We start from the raw sequence: 10,995 nt of genomic DNA, 5'->3' as shown, positions 1-10,995 counted from the left end.
ACCAATGAGCATGTAATTGGTGGTCTAGTGGTGGATGGGGGCATTTTGCAGGCCTGGAAGGACCTTCTTAGATTCCAGAAAGGAGGGTGCAAAATCTTGTGTTTGTTTCTATAGGGGTGGAGGATTGCGATTCTAAAGAGGAGAGGGAGGAAGAGAGGGGAGTGCACAGGCTGCAAATGACTGTTGGTTTGGGAGGGAGACAAGAAAAATCTATTCTGTTTTTTGGGAGTTCTCTGTGCTAACTAGCTTTCACTTTAGGGCAGTTAGCGTTGGGGAAAAATAAAATACAGAATGTGGCGTGCATTAGCATTACTGTGTTGTCTTCAAATGGCCAGATTAATGCTGTCATATTCTTCGTATCATTATTTTTGATTTGTAAAGCCCAATATATAACACTGGCATGAAACTGAGCAGAAAAATTAGCACATAGAGCTAGCATGATACAAAGATTTGACAGATTCCTTCTAAAAATATTTCAGATGCTTAGTGGATTGAGTGGGTCCTAATTTCACTGTGCAAACTCTCACTAATGCTTTAAGGTGCAGATTCATGAAGGTGCAATATTTTACCATAAATAATTTGCGTTATTTACTGCAACTCCAATTTTCATCAATAGGACCTATTTACTAATAACATACCTTTTTTGCATTAATACCATACACCAAATTTTGGTGAATTAAGCCCCAGGTACTACATGCCAATTTCTATGCTAGTGGCATTATTTGTTACCTAACTTGTGAACATTATTAGTTAAAGGATTCACTTGTGATATGTATAATAGTTCAAATGTCTTAAACCTTATTCTAATGTGCTATAACAGTTTTTCATGGATGGCCAACAGCAGTGTCTTGACTCCAGAAGCATGTTTTGGAAATATAACACCGTGAACACTAATAACAAGGATGAATATAAAACTGATGTACTGTAAAGCAGCTAATTTTTAGCTTGATTAGAAATGTTTCAGTTAACAAGACCATTTTGTTACACACCCTTTGATAAATCTTGCCCATCAAAAAAAGTGTAAAATTTTTGTTAAAGTGTTTTCCAAGATATTTAAGTTGTATGTAATAAAAGCAACTTTTTCTTTGATTTTCTCTTGGCAATTCTTCTGATCCTTTCTTGGTACTGTTGCATTCAAGTTGAGCAATCCAACATGACAGAAAGACAAACGCACAACTGCATCAGAAAATAATTTCAAGTCCCTGTTTAAGTAAGATTTAATGAGGTGTTATAAATATATATATATATATATTTAGATATATATATGAGGATTTCTTAATTAGGAGCTTTTAAGTAGGCATTCTTTTCAAATATATTTTGTTACAAGATTTTTCCAATGAAAAATATAGATTTATTGAACAAAACAAAATAAATAAAATACTGCAGGGAAAAGGGGCCTACCTCAAAGATTATGCTTTAACGCAAGGAGAAAGAAATTGCTCTATGGGCGAAATTCAAGTATGAGTGACCAGTTTTTAATTGTAAAGTTGGTGCAACATTTTTAAAAATGTTACAACACTGCATGACCTGTAATGCTCACAATATTTACATTAACTGCTTACATGAAACCATAAAAATTTTAAAAGAGAAAAATAAACTGTATGGACTGAAACAAACTATTCCTAGCACCCACATCAATGCCATTATTAACCAATTAAATCAAGTGCACAAACATACTTTACATAGCCTACTAATGTAAAGTATACATTGGTGAGAAATTACAAACGTAATTAGTTAAAATGTCAAAAAATGGTTGGTCAATACAAACTCAGTTTTAGAACAGAAAAGCAAAGATAACCCCTCCTAAATAGAAACACACACTCATACTGTCTTTCTCACATGAACAAAAACATCCAAGGAGACAAAAACAGCAGAAAAGCAGGCTGGTACAAAAAAAATGGACAACATTAACGGTTTAAACATAACACACTAACTTGTAACAAACCCCCCCCAAAACTAGTAACTAAAGTACACAAAAGACCACTTTGCATGAGTTTGCATTGGGACCAGGGCAGGTGGCCCTACCATTACACAGAAGACGTAATGAACCTAACCAAGAGAAGGAAGGATTCCTGCCTCCAGGCCACTGTAGCGTAGTGTAGCTAATTGCATTCCGTCAGGTTTTGGGGGAAGGGAAGGCAGAGGAGGAAATGGGAAAAGGAATAAGAGAGTACATAACAGTTAGAGGAAACTACTATTACATTGTGCTATGGTTTCTATTAACCTTTGCAGTTTACAATGGCTCCCAATCAGAGGCTCATATATTTGTAGTGTATTCTTTTAACTCTGCATGTGTTTCACATTTTCACTGTACATAACATAAATAATTTGGTTAATAAATGTAACCTGTGTATCAGCCACATTAATATATAAGAATCTGTTAACAGTATAAATAAGTATTTTTTTTAAATAAAATAAATCTGTGATATGTTACATAATACTGATAAAAAGAGTACTGTTGCTAATAATTTTGTAAGCCACCTTGCCATCTAGATTAATAATACTGTGAGACTGATCATAAAAACAGATTTAGGAAAACGATGCAGTATTAATATTTTCAGTATATGACCAATGCCTCCATACATGTAAACAGAATATTTTATCTGGTCAGAATTTAGGTATTTAGCATTTGGTTTGGATTTTGTTGATGGCTGCATAACCTATTTAGTGCAGCAGGTGGCTATGCAGCTATACAACAGTACTAGCTGACTGAAATTTGCCATCCAATATTTCTTTGTAAAAACGATCCCACTTTAAAACTTAGGCAACTGAAATATTGTAACAGAAGTGTTGCAGCTTTTAAATTCCTAGTTTAGACATGTAGTCCCACATCCCTTTGGGAATTTGCAAGGTTGCACTCTCCTACAGAGACCTGAGATGGAGTATGGTACTTCCAGGCCAGGTTCATTCCATAAAGACAATATAAATGAACACTCAGTGGTGTGAAGTGTACGTCATAATTAAGGTATTACATAATCATGCCTTTTCTCTGCTGTTAAATACAAAAACAGCATCTTTTACATTATTATATAAAAGCATTTAGGCTGTATTTTTATTTATCACTTTACACTCTTAGTCTCGTTTGTGTATTCAATAGAAACCAAAGAATTTTGTACACTATTTTTTTTGTACAATAAAAGATAAAGTGTGCATTAAGTACGCTTGTACATGACATTATTGTACAATATTTACATTTTAGATATCACCATGAAATTCTGTATTATCTATATACACATTGAAAATGTATCAGAAACATTTGGACTATTTTATAATCACAATTTTAGTATTATAGAAAATTTTCTGAATCATTTCACTATTTCTTACTGTGATCATTCAAGGATTCTGATTGGCTTATCCAGCATTAATTATCCCTCTTGATCAGTTGCAAAAATATTGTACCACTGTTTCACATAGCACCCTGTGGTGGTGGTATCTCTCCGCCTTCATAGAAATGTTGATATATATTTATATCAATACCAATATACAAGCATTTATGCATGTCCACTTTGAGAAGAACTACACCATTAATAAAGACATTCAATGTTATCTAGAGATCTTCCTCCTCTTGGGTTTTGAAGGCTTCACCTGTCTGTCTCTCGGTGGTATCTGATGGACCTGAAAATTAATACATAAGAATTTTATACATCACATTTAGTAGCCAAATTCTTATGGAAGAGATACAGAGATAGCTGAAGTAGTATTTGCTTTAAGATACATTCAACAGCCAAATAAATTAAAGAGAAACAATGGCATTGTTTATCTCAGTGCCAACAAGTCTTTCAGTTTCAAATGCATTTGTAAAGTTGTAGCATTATCCTGAAATGCAATTAATTTAACATATCTATATGTAAAAGGCTTGTGTCATGTTGATCACTCTGTCACACTGTTGTGCGTGTGTTTGGCCATTAGGTGGTGCCCAGAACAGTGGAAGATATATGGCACAAAGACAGTGTACTCTGTGTATTGCACACATGCGCGCACACACCCACACACCCACCCAGGCTCTCCCAGGCATTCACATGCTCCCACATCCATATATTCACATGGGTTGTTACAGACCAGACAACCTGAGCAGTGCCGGGTACTGTGTGCTAATATGCTGTCTCACATGCTCCCACACACAGGGACAGCCATGCATAGGCACATACAGACACATACACATAGGCAAACAAAAGCACACACAAGCTCACACTGGCGCACACACAGGCTTGCAAAGCTTGCACAAGTGCACACGGGTTCGCAAACACACACACACACACACACACACAGGTTGTCTTCTTCAGGCACTGGCAGACCCCTTCCTTCAGTCATCAAGGGTTAATGTCCGTAGTGGCCATTTCCTTTGGCTGCTACGGGATGGGAACTATGGCAGCCATCCAGCAGGCCTCTTCTTCCAGTGTTGGGCAGCCCTGATTGTGTAAGCTTGTGCCCTAGAGTGGGTGGGCTACAGCTCACCTGTGGCTATGCCACTATTGTGTATTGTAAACTGCTTAAAAGACAAGAAACAGAGAGTAGAACTAACTGGTCAGTTCTCTCAATGGAGGATGGTAAATAGTGCACTGCTCCAAGGATATGTACTGGAACGGGTGCATTTTCATCTTCTTCTATTAAAAAAAACAATTGCTACTTAGTAATCTTTAGAGTTGGGCAACAAGAGACATCTAATATACTGTCAATGTAATTTATAGAGAGGTTCCCTAAGTTTCGATATGCTTCCAGTTGATTACTTAACAAAATAAATCAATATTTATCATTTTCATTTTTGTTTGATTTTAAAATTTAAGGCTGTTATGGACCAGACAACCTAAGCAACGCTGGGCAGTTTTCACTATTTTTTATGTAAGGGCAATGGTATCAAATTAATATAATTTAACATGATATAGCCCACACTACTGGGAAGCATATTGTTTTCAACTATCCAATTTACAGAAGCAGCTGCTGCCTTCCTACCAGCATCTTTCATAAAACTGCTCACAGAATGGGAAGTTAGTAGATTTTATTGGTCTACTATTGCTATCAAAAAAAGAATATGCTATGATTTATTTTCAACACACTGAATTTCAGATGTTACCAAGAAATATTGCAGAGCCAGTTCATCATGTAGTTGTTAGCGCTTTGTGCTGCAGTTCAGGAAATCCAATAGTGAGTTCTGACTTGCACTGTAAGCAACCATTCCCAGAAACGATATGAAAATCTCATGGGGCAAGGCTAATATTCCAGAAAGGGAATAGAGTAGAATAGTTTGCCCTGTGTGCACCCAGCAGCTGCAACTATCCTTGAAAGAGACTAACAAATCTCTAAGAGCTTCAGGACTGTACCGAAGATGAAAACTGTCCAAACGGGATGTAGCAGACAGTTCAAAAAGTTCATGATAAATTCAGTAAGACTGTTGTCCTTCCTTCATGGTCTGCCAGATAAAAATATTTAATTTTTCACTGCTGATCATGTCAGAGGCATTGCCCATAAGCCCTCCCAACTCTCACTGAGATTTTGATAATTAAACGACTCAATCCAAATCAGTATCTTTCTCCCCCACTGCACTGAGAGAAATCCAATAACCATGCATAACTAAATATCACACTTTTAAATATTAACATTTAAACGATCTTTGTCCTACATTCCCATGCAGTTGTCATCAGGGGGTCATCCTACATGACCTGTGAGGGTGGGGTTGAGGGAAGTGTCCTATTTGGTACTGGGGGGCATTTTATTGCTTCCTCTGCACCCATCTCTTACCAAGCTCCATCTGTGCAGGGACAGAACAACTCCACTCATAAAGCAGGAGGAATCACTTTAAATGTTTTGAACCATTGTCACAAGGTACTGGGCATGCAAGTCAGCAGTATCTCCAGACAAAAGGGTCTTCTATGCAACAAAGAAAACCACGGCTAGTATCAACTACACAGTATATCTACCATTAAAATTATTCAGTAGCATAACTGGATCAATTCTTCTATGTGGGAGTGAAGTGTGGAATCTATACAGGATGGGACAGAACCCCAATATCAGCCAAGCACCTCAAGCTGCGTAAACATACACTGCATCCATGCAACTCCCCTGACAGCTGCAGAGCAGAACTAGGACATTTCCCCTCACTACTCACCATGTGAAAATAATATTCCAATTCTGGTACAATCTCAGTATTTATTTAAAATCTTTTCTATACCGTTGTTAAGTTATATACCATCACAATGGCACATATAGTAATGTTAATAATTGTATTGGGTAATACGTTCTATAAAAGTGCCAACAAGTTTCCGGTTACATAATTTCACAATAAAGACTATTTGATGAATGTCATAAATTTTGTCCTTTTATACATGTAACAGTTTTATTTACATGTTTACTATTTTGTACTGTATATTTTATCTAATGTTAGCAGTGAAAAATAAAATAAAATACGCACATATTGAGCTAAGTGCTGTGTGCTCATGTTCTGCTGCCTGCTTTATATACTTTCCTATTCTCCGTTCTCTTTGTAAAACGCTTGTTTAAAAAGCCAGATTTTTAAACTTTTTTTTTTTAAAGTTTGAAATTTCTCTGTAATCTGATCTCAAGGGGCATGGTGTTCCATAGTATAAGTCCTGCAGTAGAAGGAACACAAACTCACTCCACTACCAAGAACATTGTGCAGTATTAAATAATCCTGTAATAAATGCATGTAGAACCTATACAGCAAACTTGCCATACCATAACACACTGTCAGACTCAAACATTAATAACCTTACCTATGAAAAGACAGCAATGCAAATATTGAACCAGCAATATACCTTATACTGGAAAAACAAAACAAGTCAGTCTGCTATAGATTCCTACACAGAAACTGCACACTTGCAGAACATCACCTGTGTCACAAAGTGGCCACAAATTAGAAATGTACAGACAAAAACTGAAATGGAAATCCTGAGAAGCCTGACGCTGCAAGAGGTGCACCACCACAGAAATGCATTTCTTCTTGTACTGAGCAAAAATACAGAAGGTATCAGAGATGCACATCCCAGAAGTTGACATGTTCCAATTACTAAACTGAAAATAAAATGGTTTTCTACCTTTGATGTCCGTAAATTTTAGTTTTCTAATCATGTTGGTCCCAGTCTCTTTTCTGCTTTCCTGTCTTCTCCTTTTTGAGAGTCTCCTGTCCCTTTGCGTTTCTTCTGCCCTATCTTCTTCAATTCCTCCTTTACATTTATATTTGACATTGATCTTTTCCATCTCTTTACTACCTTTCTATCCACTCATTTCACCCCTTCTTTTCCAGTCCTCAATCTCCCTCTTTTCAGCTCTCACCTACCTACCAGTTTTATATCTCTCAGTCCCATCCCCTTACCTAACCCACCTCCCTGCTCTCACCCCATCCTCAGCCCTTCCTTCTCCCACTTCCCATTTTCTCATCCCCAAATCATTCTGTCACTCATTCACTCTCCTGCCTCCAGCCATTTTCTTATGTTTTACCACCTAGCGAGCCACCTCCTCCAAAGCCCTATTTCTACCCTTTCTCACAGACCCATCCTCTTTCCTCTTGCCTCTCACTCCTACCCCTGCCCCAACCTTCCAGGTCCTTCACACCCCCATATCTTAACCTTTCCCCACCATTCAAGCCCACTTCTCACATTTATAACCCATCTAACACATCATCACTCATACCCCACCCAACTGCAGAGTTCTTGCTCTTCCCACACGATCACCATCTAATTTCTTAAAATGCTTGATCTCCCCAAGTCTCTACATTCTCCTCCAAACCCAACCTCTATTCTCCCCTCCCCCCCAAATCTGGGACCCTGCTCTGCTTTCCTCCCTCCCTACTGCCCCACCATATATGGGAATCCCCTCTTCTTCTCCCTCCAACCATGAATCTCCTCTACCCAATCAATCTCCACTTTCTCTTCCTGAACCTGGGAGATTCCCCACTTCCTCTCCCTCCCTACCCACCAAATCTTGGAGTCCCCTCATCCCTGCATCTCCACTAAACCTTCCATCCAATCTGACAGTCCCTGCGCCTCCCCAATTCCCTGAGTCACTGCGCCTGAAGTCCCTGCTTTCTCCTCCCCCATCCCTAAACTTTAAGCCTTTCTTTGTGGCTGCTCCTGCCTTTATTTTTTCTTTTATTCTTCTCCTCACCCCCCCTCCTACAAGCAGCCTGTCTGGTGCTTGCAATGGAGCTATTTCTCCTGCTTAGTGTCAGCACAGTTCAATACGTTATGTGAACCACAGGACTCTTCCACGGAGGCCCCACAGTTCAAACAACTTCTCATTGAACCACACTGGCTCCAAGAAGGAGAAGCGGCTCTGTTGCTACCACGAGACAGGGAATAAAGGAGAGAGGAAAAAGGCAATAGCAGCCACAAAAAAACCCCAAACTTAACATTCTTGGGGAGGATGTGGAGACTCTGAGCATGTGCCCCGTATGTCCATAGCTAGCTATGCCACTGGATTATGTACTCATATTTTCTCAGGCTTATTAATTTTTTGGCCTACGAGTTTCCTCTTGCATCATTGAGAATAGGAACTAACATTTACTGAAGCTACAGTACTACAAAACTTAATTTGCTGAAAAAAGTGTGAAAAGTGGAATATAAAATCTAAATCTAAATCCCCTCACCTCTATTAATCTCAACTACTTTAGTGAATCCTTTGGCTACAGCTCTCTGAAAACCAGGACACATGCACTCCATGTGTTAATGCTTCGGCATCACTATTGCGTAACATGTGGGACTCCTTTCCACCAGGAGCTGTGAATACAGTTACCGCAGCATCCCCAGCCCTGGCTAGCCTGAGCAGCAAAAGCCAGATTCGGGAATTGAATCCTGTATGCTACTACTTTCCACTATGCTACCCCAGACTTCTTAATGAAAAATGCAGTCATTAGTATTATCTTTTATATTCCTACAATCAAACCATGGAAAAATAGTTGACAAATCAGAAATGTTTCAAAAAATTTTATAAAGCAAAATAAATGGAAGAAAAAAAGGTGTAAACTTACATTCCCAGACATTTTGTCCAGTTCACTCATGGCCTCATGGATAGCAGCTTCTAAATGGTTATTTAATTTCACACTTCTAAAATGAAAAAACAAAATCAAATTGTAATAAAGCTGTCATTAAGTTTTTATTTGTAATTTTAGTACCTTTCACAGGGTAAATGAAAAATAAAAGAATTCCTTTTTCTTTGATTAGTAGGATAGTATTTTCCTCGAGTATAAAGTTTTATTAACCGTACTAGTCACAGAAAAAAACAGTTTCAAAGAACTTTGCAGTCAGGATCCAAAACTCAGTAGTTAAAACATCAAAAATAGGCCACTGATAAGACTTTTATGCTAAGTGTGCCTCTCAAAGTCTCTTATATTGCTGATTGTGGGCAGCACAGAAATAACATTTTCCCATAATTCAAAAGATTTTGCTATTTTATAGATGTTTCTTTTGTGAGATGCTCTAGGTGGTCTAATGTGGCAGCTGATGAAAGTACTTGAATGGCTGATGCTTTCCTTATAATCTTACAGCAAAAAGTATAAAGCTTGCAGAGTACAGTGTTACAGAATACATTTGTAAGTAATATCAAAGTGCATTTACAAGTAAATTTTAAATGGCCTCTATGTGTAAATTTTGGAGTTTATGTGCATGGCTGGGCCTTGCGCGTGCCACATGCATTTTAAAATGGCCCTGGCCACACTTGTAAAACACAGTTGCTTACTTGTAACAGGTGTTCTCCTAGGACAGCAGGATGTTAGTCCTCACGTGTGGGTGACATCATCAGATGGAGCCCGGCATGAAAAACTTTCTAGAAACTTTGACTGGCAGACTGAGACAGGTCCCTCTTCAGTCTCGTAACATAGCAAAAAATACGAGAGAGAAAAATAACACAACAAACTGAAGGTGAACCAAACATCGTGAGGCGGCGGGCGGGATTCCTGAGGACTAACATCCTGCTGTCCTAGGAGAACACCTGTTACAGGTAAGCAACTGTGCTTTCTCCTAGGACAAGCAGGATGGTAGTCCTCATATGTGGGTGATTACAGAGCTCCAGACTGCCCCCTGTGATCAGAGGAACCCATAGTAGCCGAACAAGGTGCCATCGAGCACAACACAACTGCGGCGCTGTGGAAAAACAGGGACAGTCTGGCCCCACAGAGAGCTCAATGAAAACAGTTGGGTTCAAGAATGGAATAGATTGTGGAGGACAGACTGGTCAAAAGCGCTGTCCTGGTGACTATCCCTGTCGAGACAGTAGTGAGCTGCGAAAGTGTGGAGAGAACGCCAGGTCGCAGTCCTGCAGATTTCAGTGACAGGAACCACATGCAGATGGGTCACTGACGCTGCCATAGCCCGCACGGAGTGAGCTTTCACCCTGCCAGCCAGCTGGAGGCCTGCTTGCTCGTAGCAAAAGGTGATGCAATCCACTAGCCAGTTGGATAGGATCTGCTTCCTCACTGCTGCTCCCAGTCTATTGATGTCAAAAGACACAAAGAGCTGGGTGGACTGTCTATGGTTCACTGTACGGTCCAAGTAGAAAGCGAGCGCCCGCTTGCAGTCCAGGGTGTGGAAAGCACGTTCCCCTGGGTGAGAATGAGGCCGTGGGAAGAACATGGGAAGGATGATTCACCTCCAAGCATACCCCCAATCCTTTTCACCACCTACTAACACTCTCACCCAACCCTCATCTCTCACCAATACCCCCCTAAAATCCTCTAATCCCCTCCAGGATCCACACCCTACACTTAACCCCCTTTCCCTCTAAGAACTTCAAACACTTCTTTCAACCCTTACTTTAAAATAATGTGTCTGTTTTTATCTGCACTTATATAACTCCATATTTAACCAGTGTACATACCATCTGCTCCTCAAATCCATGTATATATCTTATCCTTATGTATCTGTTCTCTCCCTCCCCCACCCCCCCTTGTTGTATCTATCCCTCCTTCCCCAAGTTATTTAGTTATCTGCTTTGTTACTGTGTTACATATTGTTCTTTGTAAAGGCCTCGCCTATATATTCCTTGTTA

General features: G+C 39.3%; 1 protein-coding gene across 6 annotated transcripts in view; it reads right to left on the bottom strand.

Moving 5' to 3' along the window:
- Nucleotides 1-1,459: 1,459 nt before the first annotated feature.
- Nucleotides 1,460-10,995, bottom strand: part of MBD5 (methyl-CpG binding domain protein 5) — a 600,490-nt gene continuing 590,954 nt past the window's right edge. For all 6 annotated transcript variants that reach the window (XM_029605434.1, XM_029605436.1, XM_029605437.1 and 3 more), the window contains 2 exons: nucleotides 8,981-9,056; nucleotides 1,460-3,615 (listed from right to left, as the gene is read on the bottom strand). In XM_029605434.1, the coding sequence (XP_029461294.1) occupies nucleotides 3,544-3,615; nucleotides 8,981-9,056 (148 nt within the window). In that variant the 3' untranslated portion in view covers nucleotides 1,460-3,543. The remainder of the gene's footprint in view (nucleotides 3,616-8,980; nucleotides 9,057-10,995) is intronic.

The sequence above is a fragment of the Rhinatrema bivittatum genome, chromosome 6 (genome assembly GCF_901001135.1).
Source record: "Rhinatrema bivittatum chromosome 6, aRhiBiv1.1, whole genome shotgun sequence".
Classification (NCBI taxonomy): domain Eukaryota; kingdom Metazoa; phylum Chordata; class Amphibia; order Gymnophiona; family Rhinatrematidae; genus Rhinatrema; species Rhinatrema bivittatum.
Note: the sequence above shows the minus strand (reverse complement) of the source record. Positions and strands in the feature narration are given on the sequence as shown.